This window comes from Triplophysa dalaica, chromosome 22 (genome assembly GCF_015846415.1).
Source record: "Triplophysa dalaica isolate WHDGS20190420 chromosome 22, ASM1584641v1, whole genome shotgun sequence".
In the NCBI taxonomy this organism is placed as follows: Eukaryota; Metazoa; Chordata; class Actinopteri; order Cypriniformes; family Nemacheilidae; genus Triplophysa; species Triplophysa dalaica.
This window is the reverse complement of record NC_079563.1, coordinates 14,898,687-14,922,095: the sequence shown is the minus strand read 5'-3', so window position 1 is coordinate 14,922,095 and position 23,409 is coordinate 14,898,687. Positions and strand designations below refer to the sequence as shown.

The 23,409-nt window shown below is 38.1% G+C and overlaps 1 protein-coding gene across 17 annotated transcripts in view; it reads right to left on the bottom strand.

Moving 5' to 3' along the window:
* nbeaa (neurobeachin a) overlaps positions 1 to 23,409 on the bottom strand; it is a 96,889-nt gene that overhangs the window by 27,391 nt on the left and 46,089 nt on the right. For all 17 annotated transcript variants that reach the window (XM_056736142.1, XM_056736128.1, XM_056736129.1 and 14 more), the window contains exons 6-21: positions 23,065 to 23,191; positions 20,255 to 20,374; positions 19,701 to 19,847; positions 14,908 to 15,105; positions 14,524 to 14,657; positions 12,717 to 12,825; positions 12,332 to 12,484; positions 10,991 to 11,159; positions 7,787 to 7,866; positions 6,208 to 6,270; positions 5,752 to 5,849; positions 4,476 to 4,568; positions 2,641 to 2,749; positions 1,724 to 1,805; positions 1,451 to 1,574; positions 392 to 584 (exon numbers count right to left, since the gene is read on the bottom strand). In XM_056736142.1, the coding sequence (XP_056592120.1) occupies positions 392 to 584; positions 1,451 to 1,574; positions 1,724 to 1,805; positions 2,641 to 2,749; positions 4,476 to 4,568; positions 5,752 to 5,849; positions 6,208 to 6,270; positions 7,787 to 7,866; positions 10,991 to 11,159; positions 12,332 to 12,484; positions 12,717 to 12,825; positions 14,524 to 14,657; positions 14,908 to 15,105; positions 19,701 to 19,847; positions 20,255 to 20,374; positions 23,065 to 23,191 (1,999 nt within the window). The remainder of the gene's footprint in view (positions 1 to 391; positions 585 to 1,450; positions 1,575 to 1,723; positions 1,806 to 2,640; positions 2,750 to 4,475; positions 4,569 to 5,751; positions 5,850 to 6,207; positions 6,271 to 7,786; positions 7,867 to 10,990; positions 11,160 to 12,331; positions 12,485 to 12,716; positions 12,826 to 14,523; positions 14,658 to 14,907; positions 15,106 to 19,700; positions 19,848 to 20,254; positions 20,375 to 23,064; positions 23,192 to 23,409) is intronic.

Genomic DNA, 23,409 nt, shown 5'->3' with positions numbered 1-23,409 from the left:
AATTTAAAAATGAACATCATTTTTTTATTTAAAATGTCTTATTTTCAAATTTTAAAAGTATTTTTCATGTGGTCTTATTTTTCGGACACCACTGTATTTTCATTGCATCGTTTTCTTTTCATACCTTTTTATTTCCATCACTGGATCAGCTCTAATACGTAATTTCAACACTTTATCCAATTAGCAAAACAGGTTGTTCAGAGTTTTAATAAAATGTGACATGATGACATCATTACTGTTACCATAAATCTAAAGACAAAGCCAGAAAGCAGAAACACTAAAACCTGCCTTCACGCAGAAACAAGAAAAGCATTAAAGCCATTTAAGCTCATATTACATAACAAAGTACATAAAATAACGGGCTAAGAACAGTAGATTTGCTTGCTCTAACCTTGGAGTGGGCGATGGAGAGTGTGTCCACCCACACGCGCCAACCTCCCCACTCGTACTTGATGGCGTGATAAAGCAGGATGCGGAAAATGTTGTAGACCATCTCGGTGATCTTCTGCTCTTCCGGGTTCTTCGGGTTAATGTAGCCCAGCGAGAACATCCAGTCCTGCCACACCGAACACTGCAGCAGACATCTAAACACCAAAGTGCCAAATATGTCACGACAAACAATTAAAACGAGAATGTGTTTACATTGTTGTAACATGAGCTCATTACATGCACATTTAATTCTTTAAGCGGCATCCACTGTGATCTCAGAAACAAATATTATGCATGTGATAAAGCATGTTAGGAATCTTGTAATCTTGTATCTGAAAAGGTGATAAATTCAAATGTTCTTCACCAAACAAATTAAATCTTTTGCAAACACCTGAAACATCTGTTCTGGACAAAAAATCAGAACGGTTCCACATCAGGAACCAGCTCCAGCACCAAACCTCTGTGGGTAAAAACGGTCGTTCATTGCGTGGACAGCAACCGTTTGTGATTGCTGGGTCTCTGGAAATATTCCCCTGATCTTGACGGCTCGACAGTACCGACACGTCCGCTCACTCCGGAGAGCCGGGGGTTTTATGGAATATAGAAACAAGCAGGCCTACTTCAGCACTGCTAAAATATGCATTGGGATTTGGTATGCAGTGAGGGTAACCATGGCAGGAGTTGACAGTCCGTGGGCTTGTTCGGGGTAGAAGTGTGTACAAACACACACAAAAAGCACTACAGCTACAGTCTGGGAAACTAGGCTCACTCCAGTCAAGCAGGTGACACAGTAAGGTTTGGTCTTTACGGGAGCTCACTACGCAGTAAAAAAGCCTTTTATAATTATGATGCTGATTGATTTAACACGACATCTTTCCCACTGTGATGCTTCTGATGTTTGCGTGTCTAAAAATAGAGTAGTGGGTGCATATGTTCAAAAGTAAGATACTGTGTATTTGTGAATCTATGCATATACATCTCTCTATAAATAGTTGGGTTTGTGTGCGTGTAAAATGCTTACCGTCTGTTCTCTCTGCTGTTGCTGAAGAGTTTGATCATATCGGACAGGAAGAGGCGTCGTACCTCCATGAGCTCGGTGCTGGGGGAGGAGCTTTTGAGCAGAGTAGCCACAACCTTCAGAATCACTGAGAAGCAGTAAAGATGTAAAGAGAAACAGACAGTGAGGCGAGGAAAAGATTTGCAATGGGACATGTATTTCACATGAGATGTTGATATTGATAATAAAGATAACGGTTGAGGTTTAAGAGCTGGAAATGTTTCAGCGGATACTCACTGGGATTCTGGATTTTGACTGTAGAATCGGGTTCTGGGTGGGGTTTATGGACCACTTGAGTGCAAACCTGTTCTGTTAAGATCTGCAGACAAAGTATTAGAAACACCACTTCGATTAGACCAGAATACAGTTACACAAACATTTAACATTTTTATAAAATAATGAAATACAGAAGTAATTGAATAATGAATAATGAATAAGTAATTATTAAGAAAATTCATGTTGAACCTAACACTATTGAAATATCTAAATCATTGCAATACTTATCGTATTCGATATTAAAAAGATGGCAGAATATTGAGTTCTTGTAACCAATACTGTAAATATCAAGACTTATCTCAAAAAATATTGAAATCCTTGCAACATCGCGATTTATCGTATTATATAATAATAGAAATAATAGCAATACCGCAAATTATCAAAACATCTAAAATGATCTTTATCAATATTGAAATTATTACAATATCGAGAATTATCGTAAGTAATCTTAAAACCATTGCAATACCATAAATAATACGTAAATATTGAAATTATTGTAATATTGCAAAGAATTGTTATCAATATTGAAATGTTTGCAATAACTGAATGATTTTTATGCTTTAAAAAGTATTGTGTTTGCATGTGTGCGTGTGTGAAAGATGATCGAAGAAATGTGAAACATTTATGTTGTTAAGTATTATATTATATTATAATATAATTTTCATTTCAATAATTAATCATTTTAATAATTAATATTACGTCATTAGCATTTTTCTTCAATATCGTACAGTCCTAATAGACACAAAACTAAGATCATTATGTTTATTACAAAGCTCTGTAGATGCATTAAGAACAGCTTAAAAACACATTATATAAACAGGTCTACAAAACTTGTTTCTAAAAAAAAACTGTGTGGTTGTGTGCAGACAGGTGTTTACCTCATAGAGCGTGTTGTAGGTGGTGATGGTCACAGTGCTGGTGTGCATCATTAGTCGTTCTCCAAGCAGCGTGAAGAGGCTGTGTGTGTGCATAATCTCCACCTTCCTCCTGCACATGCCGGGCACAGAGGAGAAAGAGATAAGAGACACACATGTCATGTTGTTTATTGTGACATTGAAGAGATGCGGGCATGTATAAAGTTGCTCACAGCTTCAATTTTACTACGTACACCTCCACACCATTAAGATCAATGAGACGATGCATGCTACTGGCAGACTGATGCGATTTGAAGCGACACAAGCTCCTCAAGGGCACGTCCCCCTATTGCGCACTCACATACGCAGCTGTCAATTGCCCTCTCACAGCCTCTCAGAGAGAAGTGCGTTAACGCGGATGTGACTGAACAAAGGATGATGGTTGAATAAACATTTAATCCACCAATCAGATGTGCACGACACATTCATATGCAAAGGAGTAACATACAGAAAGCAAATGGAAATGGGAGTGTCCAACGAAGCAAAATATATTCACTATTTATGATAACAAACTTATGTAAGAGAATTGTAGCAGGACCCATAAAATGATGGAAAAATGTGGATTCACTTTCTGGTTATATTTCAAACAGGGAAATGTTAGACCTTTGTTTTTCAGAATAATTATGAATAACCTTCTCGCAATTGGCTTTGACTAAAGCTCTGCCCTGCTGGACACAAGCTCTGTCAGACTGATCATTCCGCCAGTAACCTGTGAGTTAAAGTCAGGCTGTCAGCTGAGAAAATTCCTATTTTCTCTCATTCTGCTCTTTGCTTCTGAAACGATAGTTAGTCGGGTAATTCCCGTTACATTATACCTTTTGAACTCTGTACTAATAAAACTGCATTATCTAAATACCTATAATCTAAATATCTATTATAAGATATACCAGACTTTAAGAGACATTCTCTGCTCTAACTTACATTTTATTACTATAAGACACAAAAGGAAATTATGCCAGGAACATTTTTATGGTTACCATAATAACATTATTACCAAATTTACCCTTATGTTCATTATGTTGTCAAAACATAAAACTAATATGATAACTTATGATGTCATCTTGATTTTTTGTTTTTTTTATGTTATGCTCATTCCATTCCATTCCATTTTCTACCGCTTATCCGAACTACCTCGGGTCACGGGGAGCCTGCGCCTATCTCAGGAGTCATCGGGCATCAAGGCAGGATACACCCTGGATGGAGTGCCAACCCATCGCAGGGCACACACACTCACTCATTCACTCACGCACTCACACCCTCACACCCTACGGACAATTTTTTCCAGAGATGCCAATCAACCTACCATGCATGTCTTTGGACCAGGGGAGGAAACGGAGTACCCGGAGGAAACCCCCGAGGCACGGGGAGAACATGCAAACTCCACACACACAAGTCGGAAGCGGCAATCGAACCCCCAACCCTGGAGGTGTGAGGCGAACGTGCTAACCACTAAGCCACCGTGCCCCCCTGTTATGCTCATATAATATTAAAAAAAAATTATACTATACATTTATTTTTATTTTATAATAATATAATATAATATAATATATATATATATATATATAAATATATATAATACAATTATATTCATACAATACATAAAATATCATTATTAAATGTTTTATAACATGATGTTATATTTTTAGATTTATATAACAAAGATTGCATTTTAAAACTGCATAACCAAGAACAACCAAGACCAAGCCTGCAGGACACTATAATTATAAACACGTACTAAATGTAGTTTTGCATGCTCATACACAAATCAAAATAGACAATTAAAGAATTAACACACTTACTTGTGTCCCAGATGTTTCAGGAAGTAGCCGAGAACTTTAAGCGCTTGGACTCGTATACTCTCGCTTTTGGAGGCCAGCAGTTTGTAGATGACTCTATAACCAAACAACACAATAGTTAAGACCGTTTATGATCTCTTTAGGCCACAGATGGGCTAAAATGTCTTCAGGAATTTCTTTTGAACCGATGAGTGTGAATTTGAACTGGAAAGACAGGATTATTAAATTATTAAACTGCGATTTAGAAACTGTCAATCATATACTTAAAAAAAAATTGCATTTAAAACATGTTGATGGTCTTGGAGCATTCTGGGAAGTAAAGTTAATTTACTAAACATAATAAAACGGTTAAAACTAAATACAAATTTAAAATTCAGTGCGAGACATTTTAAACACTATTATCAACAAACTAAATCTTTAAATACACCATATATTTGTGTACTTTGGACTGGAGTTAACTTCCGATCTGTGTTTGTTTATCGGTCTGGCTAGTGTCAAATAATACAACTTTTTATTTTACTTAATTTAGATGATTATTTATTGTATAATAATTGTATAAATAAACGATTTGGTGAATGTTGTATGTTATTTTATTTAACAAACAATTTGTTGAACGGGTCCTATAGTTTGGTCGCATTTAAAGAAACCGTACGTAACATCTAGCGGTTGAGCTTGGCATCGCAGTTTAAATTCAAAATATTGGAGAGGCAAGTTAAGCCAAGTAACGTTCTTCTCTGTTTCTTTTGCTTGTTATCAGAAATAATCTACAGGCACTCTATTATTTAAGAATGTGAACTAGAAGTTAAGGGCAGTCCACGAACACGCGCATGCGAAGTAACATTTGTTTACGTCTATACAAACAACTTCATGGTACGTTCAAGGTGCATAGTATTACAGCAGTTATATGCTTTTGTATTGAATTTAGTTTGTTATTCTACGTTCACTACCTCGATTCCAAATAAAGAAGTGAAATAAAATGTTAAAGGAATCATTTCTGAATTGAACTCATCCCGGAATCCAAAGCACAGATGATAATAAAAATGTGATAACCAGGCTGAAATAAAATGCTTAATCTGAATGGGAAATATCATTCTGCATTAATGATACGCCCAGGGGCTTTGAATTCAAAGCGAGAGCCGTTCAACTAAGAGCTCAGGTCTTGCACTGGGTCGTGCAGCAGCAGGAAAGTGAGACTGATGCAGCCGTGACACTCCAAATTTCTTTCACTTATGTAACCGGACCACACAAGAGTCACGCAGTTTTGTCCCCAAGGGCTCACCGTATTCCGTTCCTCTGGTCGAAGGCGGGGATCATGGAGGCTGGGTGCTCAGACATGAGCGCAACCAAGAGCTGAAGGACATCATGGATGTTCTCATCCTTCAGGAATAGAAGACAAAGCCAGATCAGAATGATAGTTAAAGTGTAACAATCCTATAGGTACTGCATTCAACCAGTGATTTTCAAGGCTCATCTAGTGTTCTTAATGAAGTACAGAAATGGTGCATTGCTGCAATATCACAGGACACAATAAAACGCTAATGCTGCTCTCAGGATAATGTTAGAACCGTCCTGATGGACACTAAGACGTCTGCTCTTTAGACACCCGAGGTGAATGATCCAGTCTGATAAAAAGATATGGATAAAATCATCCTGTTTTTATAAAGATAACAGATGATGCTTGTTCAATAAAGGGTGAAGAAAATGAGACCCGGGTCCGTTCATTAGTCAAGTTTACCTCGTGCATGGTTAACAGGTAGTTTAAAATGCTCTGCAACTCGTCTTCTTTCACTCCACGGTCCTGAAAAACAACACAAATAACTTGAATCTGAATCGGATCTTTCAGTCACTCACAAAAATCGACACACCACATTATTAAATATTCTAGTCTACAAAGTGCATTGCTCTCCGGACTGTTTATCATGTTAAAATACATTTCACATAATCCCACAGATTTTCCTAAAATTAATGATCTTATATCAAACCCTGTGATACAGAATACAGTATTAGAAAAAGATGCATGTTTCACATGATTAACAATTCTGCACTTCTATTGCTTGTATGCCCAAATGTATGCGCATTTTTTATTTAACATTGCATTAATAGGTGCCCTTATCAAAACATGCATTTTGATACTTCGGGTTCATCTGGTTGGATGTTGGATGTTACAGATTACATATTCAAAGCATATGCATGTGGAGAAAATGCATGAAGGAATTCTGCGGTAGCTGCTTTACATAACATTACTATAAGTATGCCTGACCGCATTGTTTTGTGAAATATGAACTCTTGTGATGAATCGGGCCACTCGCTCTAAGCTCTCTCATACTGTAATGCTAATAACTGCATGGAAAGCGAGACAATGTGGAAAGAGGGAAATAATAATACCGAAACAAAAAAGGCAGCGGTTAAATGAAAGAATGTGCTGCTTGGCAACCGCATCGAGCTTCTTAAAACACGACAACAGCCTAAAGCCAGAACACAAAGTCCATGTAAGAGACACACATTTCTCCGTGGTGAGTGAGGACCCATAATGCAATTCTGTGTGCGTTGAGCCCCATCAAGCTGTTTGTATTGCTTCAAACAAAGCAAAAGCAAATAATCAAATGAATTTCTGCTTGACTGCCCTACAAACTGGATCGAATTCCAGGGAAAATTAGCATAAATTGTGTTATTTTAACAAAGCAGATGCGTCTCCTGGCTGCCACTTCTGGGAAGCTAACAAATTTAATTCAGGATGCCCGATTCATGGCGATGACATGCCAAATAAATCGACTGTGAGAAACCAAATGCTTAGGCGGACAACAAAGATAAACAAAAGCGAGATGAAATGCATGTTAACAAGTACCACTAGTATTTCAGTACCACTTAATGTGAATTTAATACGTCCATGTATTACTCTAAATAATTTAATATTGACAGTTCTTTTGAAACGTCATGACATTAATTATTAAAGAAAATCATTTCTATGCCTCAAAAAAAATGTTTTGCTTACAATACGCCCATTTGAGTTGAACATGACTGTACATGGGCTTAGATATTAAACATTACTAAACAACACAGTTTTTCAAGTCCAGCCACATCACTTCAACATCACAGTTACATTTATTCAACTATACAACTCAAATATTACATATTTTTGAGGAAGAATTCATGTGCTTTTACAGATATTGTATTTAGCCATTTTTTAACAGAAAGCGGATTGTAATTTATTTTCTGTGGTACTGAAAATGTCAGCGTGTGGTTCCCTGTTTTTTTAACACAGAATATTTCATAATAAGTGAAAAAGAAAACACATTTAAAATATTTTGTCTCACCTTCAGAATGAGCTGTTTAAGGAAGAGAAGCATGAACGCCCGCAGGGATATGATCTCCTTCTGAGAGGGCCGTGGACCATCTGTAAGCAAACAGTGATTACATGAGTTACACACAACTACACTCTTAACAAACGCACACATACGGCTTTATACCTGCTATCAATCGTCACCAATGAATCTCTCAACGCCTTAGCTTTTAAGCATTTTCAGGGTGTTTTTGTTATCAAGGATGTAACATTCTCATTGAAGCACGTACAAACCTTATATCTGTAACAAAGATAGCATAGCTTTTTCTAACTCATTAATAAACAAACTAAATTGGGAAAATTTATTTTGTTCATTTCTCTGACACAAGGGAAAAGCCGGCGTTCAAAAGGGATTCCTGTAATGGCGCTGAACAATACTCAGTATTGCGACACACAATAGAAGAAAAACAAAAACAACATTTAAGACTCAGGGAATACAAACCTCTAAACGGCACACCAACCCCGTTTCCGAACCCCACAGCTACCTATTTCTCTTTACGAAAAATCCCTCACTATCTTTCCAAAATACACAAGCCCACCTCATATTTTATTGAATGCACGGCACACAGACGCTACAAAGCTGGCATGAAAAATTCACATCTGTCTATATGAAAATCAGAAAATGTAACGGAAAGCTCAGCGTGTGTGTGACGTGATGAATATCAGAGTCTTCCTCACATCTGAACGCTTTTTTAACCAAAGCAGGCTGCGTCGCGATGCCAGAGCCACCAAAATATGTGCTGGATGTCTAAACCTAAGACGGCGGGGTTTTGTGGAGGTTCTTCGTGAGGAAGCTGTCTTCAAACAAGCTTTGAAATGTCATATTTAATGAGCCAAAACTAGTTTAAGTACAGTAGAAAAAAATCAAGCAAATACTTTTATACTAAGTTGTTGAATCTCTTATACTGCAGTTGTACTGTGAGCTCTGTTGTGACTGTGTGTTGTTAGTAACACACACAACCGCTCTGCCACTCTGAGCATTTGTACGCCAAGGGTGTGGTCAATGTCCATTAGTAGCCCTGGTACATCACTTGACCTTTCTCAAGTGTGTTGATCTGTTGCAATGAGAGAACTGATGAGCAGTGTGTTTATTGTCGGCTCTGTTGGAGATCTGGGGGATTGGATGTGCCTAAGGTCAATGCATGTGTGTATGTGTGTTTCCAATTCTGAGGTGACGGTTGACCACCCTACTTTATCCCAAAGGTCAAAGCACGGCCACTTTGCTGTTTCATGTAACACTGCATGTGCTTAAAGGTACAGAAACGTTTATTATAATTAGAATAAGACTGTTTATGTCAACCAAGTTCTGTCCACTTATATGAAATCAAAGCTATATATACTTATTTAAATAACATATATGTTATATAAAACATATACAATTCAATTTAACCGCACACTCCGAGCACAACTTTTCTTTTTAAATGAATACAGCGCTCCACGATGTATCAGACCCATGCAGCATCATGGGAAAGGCAACACGGTTGCCATGGTGACATGGGTGCTGCATCTCACAGAGATAAGCAGATTCACTATCACAGTGGCGTCTGTACACAGGACAAAGAAAGAACGAAATCCAATCTGAGACTTGAAACTGATCCGAGGACTGTAGAAACGATGTTTCAGAATAAATCACAAATCTGCAAGAAATGATTCTTAGACACGATACAGTACATTGTTTCTAATTCAGTGGTGTTGTGGAAATGTTTACTTGAGATGACCTAATACACCTACAGATGTACAGTCAGTAATAGTGAGTGTGTATTTCTTGTTATAACTAAAAACAATATTTATAAACAACATTTCCTTATAACTAATTTTGCCTCCATATGCAACCTAAAGGCCTCCAGAGAAAGAATTCGGTAAACTCTATGTTCTCCTCTTTGTTTTACACATATACCGATTTTTAAAGCCGTAATCTAGACTGAAATAGCTCCAGGGGAGCGTATTGTGTATGAGCTCTTATTCAATTATTGTGTATTTGTTCTTTGTTGGTACACAAAGCCAACCGTGTAAAACTATATTGTTTACTTAGTGTCACATGTAAACAAAGTAAATGTCAAATTGTAATTTCCTGATTAGGCCATTTCCCTAATGGCCCATCCACACTGAGAAGCACAGAGTGAATTTAATTGGTGTATGTCGCTAAACTGCTGCTCACTAGTAAACGGTTTGACTGCAAGTTTCTCTAATTTCATTATGATTTCATACTGAGGGTCATTATGATGTCATAATGAGCTTTATTATGCAAAAACGACCCTATAATGATGTCAAAATGAGCATTATGATTTAATCATAAACCCCTTCACGATGTCACAATGAGCACTAAATAATGAGTTGTCATATGATGTCACCACAGCTTTTATCCAACTCCTAGCCCTTTCGGGGACGACAGTCCAGAATTGAACGAGACAAACCAACAAACAAACAAACAGATAGACAGATGTTTTATATGGGCCATTTGGGAAATCAGCTAAAAGGAAGGGGAAAGTACTGATAAAGAAAAACTGAAGGCAGAAGAATTAAATGATAAAAGCACAGAGAAATGAAAAACTGCGGCAAGGGGGAAACTAATCTTGTGAGAAAACAGATTTAGAATGTAATATAAATAAGAGTGATATACAGCGGGGGGCTCAATGTAGCTTTCACACGCTCTGTGTTTCAGATAATGTTATCCCCCATTCTTTCATACAGCCAAGACACAACAAAAGTCTGAGAAACAGAGCTCACGAAAATAGACAAAGACCAAAAATGAGTGGGCAGTGCTTCAAGGTTTATTCATGCAGAGTAGTGCTGGCTGCCTGCTTTCAGACGAACGCACATTTCTCTCCGCCACAACACAACGGCCACTGCACTGATCCTGAATCAGAGAACAAATCCTGCTTTCTTTCATCCAAATGTCACTCAATAATAACAACCCTCAATCTTTGTTGCTTAGACTTGAGCTAGGTAACAGCGTGTCCTTAGTACTGTAGGTGGTACAACAATCACATCTCATCTACAGTAAAGATAATTATTGTCTTAACCAGCTGGGACCAAGAGCATCAGTAGCTTAATTATTATTATGTTTTGATGTTGCTTCGGGTATTCCCAATACCGTCTGATTCTCTGTGATTTTGCCACATCATTGTGTTTTAAGGAAAATAAATAATCCATTATAGAGCAGGTGCAGTACACTCACCCAGGCCTTTAGGGGTAATGCAACTGCTCTCCAGAGGGTTGTTGGCCCAGTAGTAATACTTTAGAGTGTGCATGAGCTGCAGGACGGTGCCCACCCTGCGGATGGTGCTGTAGATTGTGGCGGTCCCTATGAATTCAGCCGACAGGTAGGTGTAGAGAGACAGCTGCACCTGATGTATAGAACACATGAAGGGGACGTGTTATTCAGAATGCATTAAAAGACAAATTCCTCTTGATTCAAACTTTGATTTTTTTCATTTTTTAACCAAAAATGTGTGGCGCTTTCACATCAAAAGCTCAACAGGCTAACAACATGAGTCTGATTGCTAACAAAATTACACGTAGTACAGAAACCATTGGAACTTGACACAATGTTGTTATATCTGACCGAGTTAGACCGCTTGAGAAAACAAACTGCAATTCTGTTTGCCGCTAGTGTTGCAAAATTTTACAACTTCACTTTTGTGTTTACGTAAATAAAGCAAACTGAAAACTTTAGATCAAGGAAGAAATAGATTGAAAAGTGTCCCAAACTGAAACACACTGTATTTATCTCTATCCTTACAAAATAAATCTTTCCAAAACATGTTGTTTCCTTGATTTTTTTTGTTCCACTGAATATTTCTTCATTCCCTCTATCATAAAAGGCTGCAGTCGCTATGGGCAACTAGATCCTCCGCACAGGCGGCTGGGGAAAGCGTATGTACGTTTGTCCCTGTGGTCATGTTTCTCAGGTCATTATCCAATCATCGAGCCTCTGTGCTTTTGTAGAGGAATGACACTTTTTCCAAATTAGCACATCAAGTGCCTTTGGCTACAGAGCTTTCACACGCGGACACACATCCACAAACACATCACAGCCCATAAACCTCAGGATAAAAATATGTAAATTACTTTTTGCTATCATAAACTATACAATTTTACATGCATAATGCTATTTGTCTGCAATCGTGTACCATTGCGTTTAAGAAAATAGTACACCTCAAAGAATAAAGTAGTATCACTGAACTTGTAAAAAAAACATCCTACTATAATTCTTAAATATTAAAATGAAAGTATGATAAAACATTGTTTTTTAATTAAAAAAATATATATAATAATAATTTAAACATTTACAATTATTATTCAAAACAAAATAGGATGTCATTGTACTTTTTTAGCTTTAATATTAATAAAACATAAGACAATTGATTTAAACATCAATTAACTAACCAATATATCATGTAAATACTTGTAATACATTCATTTATTGCTTATAAAAAACAGAACTGGTTATTTATATCTTTCAAAACTTCAAACAGGCAGAATGTGATTCAGTCTTTAGCCTGTAGGACGAGCTCACCTTAGCCGGCGTGTGGATCCAGATGGCAGCGTTAAACAGAATGTGATCACAGAGCTGTTTGAGTAAAGGAGCTCCATGAGTCAATCCATCTAGATACTTGGCAAAAGACAGAAACAGCTCCAGAACCGCCCTGGTGATGTGCACCCGAGAAGACTGACGGGACAGAAAGAAAGAGTGGGGAAGTGGAGAGAGTAAAAATCACAAAAGGCCATCGGTGAAAATAAAATACAGAATACTGACAATCAATGTCTCGAAATTTGCAAAATGCAAAATGTGAGTTTGAACCATTCCCAATTTACCATCATAGCTGCCCGCCATAAAAATGGCATAAAGACAAGAAACACAGAGAGAAAAATATTTGAATCATTTTGAAACACTGTCCTACCTTCTCCAGCAGATACCCAATGACCAGAAATCCTTTCCCTCCCAACATCTGTTCCTGCATGGCTACTGAACTCTTTAATAACTCCACAAGGAACGCAAGAAGAGTGGCACTGCAAAAAATATATATAATGTAAAAGTAAACACAAACTTTGTGAATTGTCTGAATGGGGGAGTCAGACTACACAACAATGCTAGCCAGATTCAAATCTGTATCTCCTATATGAGCATCAAGGCTCAATGTGTCTGTAACCCCTTAGCGGCAGCATTCATTACATTTCAAACAGTAATGCAATGTTTATGGACACTTTAGAGTAAAGATATTCCCACAGGAAACCCAATGGAAAGCCATCAAGTGAAAACAAAATGATGGATCCTCTCCCCAACAGCAATTTCATTACCGCCAGCGAGCATGAATGTGTTTTAGTCTCTTAAATTATGTTGCACAAAAAGTGAGATTAAAGATACAATCTGAAGTGTCTCTCGCTCTCTATCTGAGTTGCCTTGAGCCGACGGATGGGCCAGTGACCGCACCCATCTCCCCGCTGACAGTATACCCTAGTGGGGAACATTAGCACTGATCGATGGACCACAGACCTCTGCTCCGCTGATGATGCCTGCCAGCTCACTGCTGATCTCTAATCTACTCGCTTTGCCTGCAAGCTCATGGAGCAGAACTACACAGTGACCTGAGAAAGTAGGTTACGGCCACAGCATCTCTCCATCTCTCTGAAGGACTGTTCTAGAGAGTTCTCTCATTCACATAAGCATCTCTTCAAATTGTCACTATTTCAATTTCAACATGACAGTCTTTTTTGGACACACATCTCTTTCAAAGCCTCTTTTGAGGTTTTGGTCTGTATTGAAACAAGTACATTTAGATTAAAGAGTTTAACAGAACAGTTCACCCAAAAATGAAAATTCTGTATGTTCCATATCTGTATACATTTCTTTGTTCTGATGAACAGAGAGAAAGATATTTGGATGCATGCTTAACCAAACAACCAAACAGTTCTTGGCCACCACTGACTACAATTGTAGGAAAATTTACTTTATATTTATTTTGTTCTGTTGAACACAAAAGAAGATATTTTGAAGAATGTAGGACAGCAAACAGTTTTGGAGCACGTCTGACAACCGTTGTATTTTATCCTACCATGGAAGTCAATGGTGGCCAAGAACTGTTTGGTTACAAGTATTCTTCCCAAAATTTTTCTCTGTGTTCATCAGAACAAAGAAATGTATACAGATATGGACCAACTCAAGGGTGAGTAAATGTTGACATCATTTTTTATTTTTGGATGAACTGTCCCTTTAAGAGGCATAAACTGTACACATTAGACACTGTACTGTGTCTAACTGTACACATTCATGTGTAATGTATTTTCCTCAATCGGCAGACACTTTTATCCAAATCTTTTTTTCATAAAAAAAGACACAGAGCGAACGCATTTACACTCTTCTGGAAAATCAACATTTACAGTTTTCTTTGCTAAATTAGGAAAACATATTTTAGCATAAAATCACTCTTGAGCTGCAAAGGTACAAGCGCAAAAACAGCTGGTGTAATTTTTAAGTACAGAGAGGGACCTGAAAATGATCACATAACACTTCACTACAAGATGAAAAAAATTGAAAAACAATTAAAATGCCAGTGTAGATTATGGCACCCTTAGGAAACAAGTGCCATATGGTGTCATATGAGTTCAAAAATCGAATTTCTAAAGAACCCAAATCACCGAAATTCTAAATTTAGCTTGGTGGATGTGCAGCGATCTCCATCAGAGCGTCAGTATGGTTCATACACTCACCAGACGGTCGTCTCCACAGGACTGTCATTGGGTTGCCTGTAGTCCAACTGAGAAAAGAGAGGGAAGAGAACCTGGATTCCTCCAATGGAGTGGATGGCGCTGTGGATGGAGTGAGTGACTATGGCCTTTACATCCTGCGTACGCACACAAAACACACACCTTATCAGACACACATTCTTTAAACCTATATTCATTGCTCTAAAACGCCTTAAATATATTTATATTATAAAACATAATAGTTGTCATAAATGATTTAAACCACTAATTAAACAAATTATCGAATCACACATGGTTGATATCAAAAGGTCACCTTTATTTTGTGCATGAATGCATTATATTCTAAAAACATAAAAATACTATAAAATAATAAGAAACATCACAGACCTGCAGCATCAGGGCATGAGGCGAGTGCACGAATATGGAGGGGTTTTCCCTGGGCGATGACTCCAGACACAACTGAGCGTCCGTGGCCTTAGCGTTGTACGTGAAGGAGATGCTGCTGGCCAGCTTCCCATCGTACAACACCTGCTTATGGTGCTCGGCCAGGTGGATGTCGCTTTCCGACTTAAACTTGAACGTGCTCTGCGATGGAAAAAAACAGGGGACAATAAATCAAATACTTCAAATTAAGTTCTCTCATGTTTTGTTTCTGTCTTAGTCTCTGTTGGCAACAGGCTTGCGGAGACCACCAGAGATTGGCCGAATCCCAGAGGACTGATAATATAAAAGGCTTTAATTACTGTAGCACGGAGCAGCCGCACACACAGGCACATATTAGCGTAATGAAGCACTGGCTGCAGAAATGCGCCATTTCACTTATAGCTCGGAAAGAGAGTGTGTGTCGATATGAGCATGTGTGTGTGTTTGTGTAAAACGTGCACGTATCTGCGAAATCGCTTGCATGTAAAGCAATTTGTGCCACTATTTATTTACTCAGTCGAGAAAAACCTGAGAGACTTGCTTAAAATCATACACAAATTGATGTGTGACTCCATTATGAGCATTTTTGAAGCATTTGACACCATAACAGGCTTTGTGTGCACGGCACTAATGTTTTAGTCCACAATTTCTTACTAAATAAATACACTAATGTACTTGTGAAAGCCATTCTTCCCTAGAAGACCATACCGTACGTTAAGCACGCAATATACACGCGAGGATGCTATACGCTACATGATCTGAGGAGAAAACCATAACGTGTAATTGCATACAAACTTAGAGAGCCACCACTTATGATCGGAAAGTATAGACGCAAAAGTATATTGAGACATACAGGAACACACACGCTGAGCATTTCTTCAAAAACAGCGCGATGTAAATAAGCCCTTGCGCTGGCACTGTGATTCGCTGCGGTTTCCACAGGCCTTCTGCCAACGTGTCCACTTAGCAACACACTGACTGGCACACTAGACCTGAAACACAGCATCAAAACTTAAGTAGCAGACTCCACTCGGACACCCTGCCTTGTACTTCACACCGTAATACTCACACACACTAAAATGTTGAAATAACTACTGTACTGCTACTTAAATTGTTAACAAATAAACATAATTATTTTTTACTACACACCAATCTCCAATCCGTAACTGTTCCCTCTCTATCGCCATCTCTGTTTGACATGTAAAATTGCAGGTTACTTTATGTACTTATCCATAAAGGAGTAGTTCACTTTCAAAATAAATGTTCATGATAATTTACTAACCCCCATGTCATCCAAGACGTTTGTGCATTTGTTTCTTTAGTCGAAAAGAAATAAAGTTTTTTGATGAAAACATTACAGGATTTATCTCCATATAGTGGAATTCAATAGCGAAACGATCCGTCATTTTTTAAATAAAAATGTATATGCTTTATAAACAGAAATGCTCGCCTTGCTCTGTTCTGCGATGCGCGTTTATGACTTCACAAAATAAGTAATTACGTTGAAAAGGTGACGCTTGATGTAGGCGGAAGTACCGAGTCAGTGTTTAAAAGTTAAACACGCAAGTTTTCAATGTAATTACGTATTACGTGAAGTCACGAACGCGTATCGCAGAACAGAGCAAGGCGAGCATTAGTGTTTATAAAGTGTATACAAATTTTTTATTTTTAGAAATGACAGATCGTTTCGCTAAATAAGACCTTTATTCATCGTCTGGTATCCATTAAAGCCTTTTGAAGCTTCACTGAAACCGTCATTTTGAACCGTTTGGAGTTAATTGGTTTTCACTATAAAGAGAATAATTCTGGAATGTTGTCATCAAAAAACGTTATTTCTTTTCGACTAAAGAAAAAAAAAACATCTTTTCACAAATTTATGATGAAAATTTATTTCGAAATTGAACTACTACTTTAAAGGATAGCTTACCCGAAAATGAAAATTCTTGCGTCATTTACTCATTCTAGTGTATTTGAACCCTCTCCTCTGCAGAAACACACAAGTAGCCCAACATGGTTAAAAGTGCTCATGATGAAGTCGAAAACTATAAATCACACATTTACAGAGTTCCCATTAAAGTCTCGTTCATGTACGAGTTGCTGTAACCTTGCCCTTTCATTCCCATGTCATTCATCATCCCTGTCGCAGCGGGCAAAGGGGCAGACGACAAACTCAACCAGCTGTCGAAAAAACGGGTCACTGCTTTAAACATCTACCAATCTTGTCACCCGATGCTGTAGACCGTACCCGCTTTTTCATTCCAACACTTTCTCTTGTGCACCTTCCCTTGAGAGGACAGATGTACAAGACGCGGCAACAGAAACTAACTACGCTGAAATCAGAGCATGGCGCAGAACGTTTCCCATACACTCCAATGATCTATATAACCTATAAACACACACGAAGGCACTGGTCCAGGCGCCTCTCTTTGCCACTCTGCCAAGTGCCCCATATCTCACATGCTAATTACCACAGCAACAAACAGCCAGAGAGCAGCTTGTTGGCGTCGCATGCTGTCCAGACATCTGGACTTGCTACTTGCAGCAATAACACGTACGCACTCACATCCAGACATTCACAGGACAAGTGACAACTAAGGGCACAGAGTGACCCACAGATAAGTTAATTCACTGTTTACTGTGCAAAGTACACAACTTTTTGAAGGGATTGCTGTATACAGTATTCATGCATTACAGAGTATAACATTTTTGGAGAATGCAGTATTTTATATTGCAGAATATGCCATTTAAGTATTGGAGCATGCACAAAGTTTAGCATATCATTCCGCTAGTTTTACCAGCTAGTTTAGTTGTTCTAACTTTAATATCAAAAACACGAAACACTGCAAGTGACACTTGTTCAAGAGCTCTTCAGGAAGAACAGGATGTAACATTATACACACATATCATAACGCACACACACAGAGACAGAGAGAGAAAAAGGGCCCATGAATAATCCACACAATCTACTCTCTTGCTTTTTCTCCTATAGCTGCAGTGAGGTTCAATCAGATGCGGGGGAACTGCTAGCCGCGCGGGTACGAGAATTAATAATTAAAAACCCTCCAATAAGCACTGGAGACGATAACTTTAGTGCAGTGCGGCTAAAACCTGCTTAACTCACAAAGCCAATGAAAAGGATTCATCCAATCTGGCAACCCAGAGGTTAACCAAACTAAACAAACCATTACAAGCATCGACTATGAAATCTGATCGGATGAGCAATTTTTGGAAAAATTGATTGTGAATTTGTTAACAGTAGTAAATATAATTACTTATGATTTGTGCGAATTTTACAAACAAAAAAATATCTTTACACATATCTGACAAATCTGCAACCTTTCGAAATGTTTCATAACGGTCTTACAGTCCACTTTATCTAAACACCATTAAAATGAATAAAACAAAACCCTAAAGAGAGAAAAAGTGAACCCCACATTTCGACAAATGCCTAGTCGACTATTGTGACCCGCCTCTCACCCCTAACAACTCTAACAAATGGCCGCGTGGCTAATTGCTTTATTTTATGGTCCACACAAGCTGCGTCCTGTCTGACAAAAATAAACGCAGAGATGAATACAGAGAGATCAGGTTCATAATCATCCGTCCACATTTAGCTATAATGTACGACAACATCATCTGACTGCAGTAAACAAAAGCTGCTTATAATCGTCAGATCATCTGACCCGAATAAACAAACCCTGTCCGCACACTTCCTGTAAGCTTAGAGTAAATGAGGCAGCCACACGCTCGGCTGGAGATAAACATTCTGCGGGAGATTTTAAGTAAAGTGAGAAAAATCTAAGTTGGCGGTTCATATTCCCCCTAACGCGCCTCTCAGAAATAAGGACCGTTAATTGGAATGGCAAGACGGCAATTTACATCACTCGACACACTTCCAGTTTTCTGTCAGTGCTGTCGGTCGTGTTTAAAGGGTTCGTCTGTGCCAAGCACAGGTTAGCCGTAAACACCTCTATCTCATCAAGTAAAATCAGCACTTATATGCATGTGGACCAGAGAGACACGGGTGTGAGAGGTGAGAGTCTGGTTAACGGAAGAGAAAGAGAGAGCTAGAAAATAATGAGGAAACATCAGTTGTTTTTAACATCTGCTGGGAACATATAGAGTCGGTGTAACGGAGGGAGGAACTTTAGCAGTGTCCAACTGTTCTTCTTATGCTGCATGCACAGCTATTGTGATCACAAAGTATACACACGTTTTCCATATTTACCTGTGTTTTCTATACAATTGTTGGCTAAGCTTGGTGAGCCCTAATTTGGTTGGTGCATACTGATTAATTTGACTAGTTGCTGCCTATGTAGTGCCCTTCAAATCAGCGATTTAAATAAAAACTCATCTATTCACCTGCATGTCGTTCATATCTATTTCTGGCGCCATACAATGGAAGTCAATGAGGTCCAATTTTGTTTGGTTTCCAACACTTTACAAAATATCTTCTTTTGTGTTCTGCAGAAGAAAGATAGTCATACAGGTTCGAAATGACATAAGGATGAACAAATGATGTGAACTTTCCCTGTAAGACGTTCCCTTTTAGTTAGTGCTACTTAAGAGTGCACCTCCAAGTAGACAGCAAAGCCGCTTACTAGGTTTGGGCACAGGAATGTTATAATGACCGTCGGTGTCAGAACTAATCCATTTCAATGCTCTCAGCATAGAGTTTAATTACGACACTGAGCCGAAATGTTGGCAGTTCAACCGGGCAGCACCGGCTCCTTCAGAGGTGATCTCAAGGCTCGTACCTTATATCCAGGTCCCAGCTGATGAATGGCAAAGATCTGTGCTGGGTTCAGGGCCTCACTGAACACGTATACGGCCCCGAGCTGCCCACAGAACACCCGATTAGCGTCGGCAGTCTCGGACGACCCCAGGAAACATTTATCGTAACTCTGTGGAAAAGACGAGTGAAATAAATAACAAAGGACAAGGATCCAAAAAGGGGAGCTTGTTTACTTTTTTGAAAAATCCTTCTGGAACTGTTAGACGCTGAAATCTTGTTCTGATCACTAGGTAGTCTACACATGTTGTACTTAAAAGGTTTGCTCAGAGGGAACAAGTAAACACACCCACACTGTGTATGATATCTAATACATAAAGTACCCTCAACTGATATAATGAATCATTTTTTGATCCACAGAGCTCATGTAAACCACTGTTTGGAATATTTTTAGAAATTACTGTGAAAAATGTTGTCTGGATGTTCGGCAAACTTGAGATTATTCTGTGCTTCTCGAGGGTGTTTGTAAAGAACTAAAAGAAAATAATTAAGGTGTAGAGGGTCAGCAAATGCACTTACATCATTAGTGTTGACGTGCCATGCCATGTCGCCGTAGGAAACCAGCTGTCCGTTTACATAGCAACGAATCTCACTATTCCTCCAGCGGTTGTAGATGTGGACTATGCTGATCATGTACCACTGTGGGCAAAGAGAAAAGAGCTCATTTATGTAATATCATTTTAAAGGTGCAGTTGCAGTTTACCAGTAGCAAACCTGTAGGACTTCCTTTCTTTTGCAGAACATGAAATAAGATATTTTTAAGAATGTTAGTAAAAGAACAACGGTGGTACCCATTGACGTGCATTGATTTTGTGTCCATACATTGGAAGTCAATGGGCGCCGTCCGTGTTCAGTTACCAACACTCCTCAAACAAGCTTCTTTTGTTTTCTGCGGAAGAATGTAAATCATACTGGATTGAAATGATACCAGTATTTGATGATCGAATTTTCATCTTTGGTTGAACTACCACTTTAGAAGATGAAAATGATTCACTGTGGCAATCGAAAATAATACTATAAATGCTATAAATATCTAAATGTGTATTGAACCCCGAAACATTTTCATAACCTTTCCATTGAGAAACTTTAGCGATGACTCTTGGCATTAAAAATAAAATCCTAATTTTTAAGATCAAGCCGTAAAACATAATCTTGTTACACTGTGTTAAACGAAAGAGGAATTTAGAGAAACACTTTGTCATTCTGTCTGACGGCTGCTAAAAGCTGTTTTGGTTGTATGAATTAAAGATCAGATCACTGACGTCTGAAAAGCCTTCGAGACAGCACAGATAACAATCTATCTGTGTCACGTAAAAACATCAATCTGTGATGCCTGCAAATAAATGCAGTCACATAAACCAATTGAGCTCTAAAAATGAGTTATAAAGCGCTTTTAATAATAGGCAAATAAATTATGTTTCACAACTTTTTCAAAATACTTCATTTCTTAAATCAGGGGATGGTGAAATATCCACCCTACCTTCACAGCATCCCATTAAAATGTAAGACTATATTAGCTGGGCTGATGAGAAAAAAGCAGGATCAGCTAAAGCCCGCTAGACCCGAAAAGCCGCCCCGTAACACAGATTTCTGAGCTTTTAATGCCAGTTAGGATATTGTATAAATGCAAAAGTGGGCCGTCTAGACAAGGCTGTGGATTTCCTCTTAATAGCAACATTTGAAATACTTTAGACCTGCTGTTCTTCATTTCTGCAATCTTTTACTGCTCCTTAACTCTTTCACCGCCATTGACGAGTTATCTCGTCAATTAAAAAAAACACTTCCCCGCCAAAGACGAGTTATTACGGCAATCAGTGTTAGTACTGTTGAACAGCAGGTGGCGCTATTACACATTTTTGGGAAAATGTACAGAATCCCAGAAACCTAGAACATATATGTTTAAGCGGTTTTTAATGATTGTTCTGAGTGTAATCTGGGCAGAATCTGTGACAAAAAACGTTAATTATCTCAGCTGTTTAATCAAAATGATGCATTTTTGTAGGAACCTACCCTCATATACGGAGTGATAAAAAACAAACACATGAAGATAGAAGAATACGGTTTCTTTTGTTTAAAAGCTGAGACTCTGTTCTTTCATTATATTTTTAATTATATTGTTTGTCCATATATTCTTTTCAGAAAATTTACTGTGAGCCATTAAAGTTGGGTCAAAATGTAAAAAAAAACACTGGCGTCTGCTGGCAACTTTTTTTTTAAAGGCTGGCGGCGAATGTGTTAAAGGGACTGTTCACCGCAAAACAAAAATGCGGTCATCATTTATTCACCCTTGAGTTGTTCCGAATCTGTATACATTTCTTTGTTTGGGTGAAAACAGAGAAAGGTATTTGGAAGAATGCTTGTAACCAAATAGTTCTTGGCCACCATTGATTACCATAGTAGAAAAAAATATAATGGCAGTGAAAAGTGCCCCATTACTTTTTGCATTCCTACATTCTTTAAAATGTATTTTGTGTTCAACAGAACAAAGCAATTTTTCCTACTATGGCAGTCAATAGTAGCCAAGAACTGTTTTGTAACAAGCATTCTTCCAAATATCTTTCCTTGTGTTCATCAGAACAAAAAAATTATACAGATTTGGAACAACTTGAGGGTGAGTAATTGATGACAGAATTTTCATTTTCGGTTGAACTATTACTTTAACGTTGGTTTCCACTGACTAGTAAAGAGCACAGATCACTAACAAAGTGGTTTGATTAAAATCTAGCCGTTGTGTTTCACCAAACACTGTTTCAACAGCAGGACAAAGTGCTGACTAATTGGGTGAAGTTCATTGTTAGTCTGAGCACTCATTTGTAGCATGTGCCTGTGTGTGGGCATTCTGGGTAGTGCTGCCTCGCATTCTAATTGGCACACGATGCTCTCATGCTGCCCTACTTTGAGAGAGGATGAGATTTCATATTCTTCATCAACGTATCTTGCCAAACTGATTTTCATTTGCCGTTTAACAATGCGTGTAATTTATAGCGCCATTTGTGTTTTTGAAACAGCCCCAATGGGACTGTAAGAGGAGAGGGGTGATCCAACCAGATGTTTTTGTCTAACAAACTAAAACAAAAAGAGATTTGAAACAAATCGTATAAGCCCTCGATACGTCCTCACCAGGTTGTGGGTTGCCCTAACACAAAAATTAAACTTCGATTTGGTGGCCTTAAAAATACTGGTCAAAACAAACAAGAATGAGTCAGAAGCTAGTGAATGGTTTTGAATCCGTTGACGTGAGAGAACAGGTAAAAATAGCACAACTAAAAATTGGTTTGTAAACGAAGAAAAGCTTTGTTTGTAAGTTTAAAGAGATGGCCAAAACTCACCTTTCTGGGTTGAAAGTCGTACTTCACACAGTGTTGAAATCCCTTCCCTTTAGACTTCAGTGATGTCACAATCAAACAATTTCCCACAAAGTGGGCTGAGTACCCAATCCCTTTGCTGGTTCGATAACTAGCGAACAGAAAAAAATATTTTAAATATCTGTTTATCAATCAGTTAGACTATTATAAACAAGTTTAAATCGTCATAAAAGTTCATTCTGGTCTAACTTTTTAGCAAGGTAAAGGAAAAGCCAAGATTGCTATATAAAATAATCTAGACATTTCCAGTCCAGTCCTTCCCTTATCACAAGCACGATTTCTATTTATTTTTCAATTTCAATTCATGTT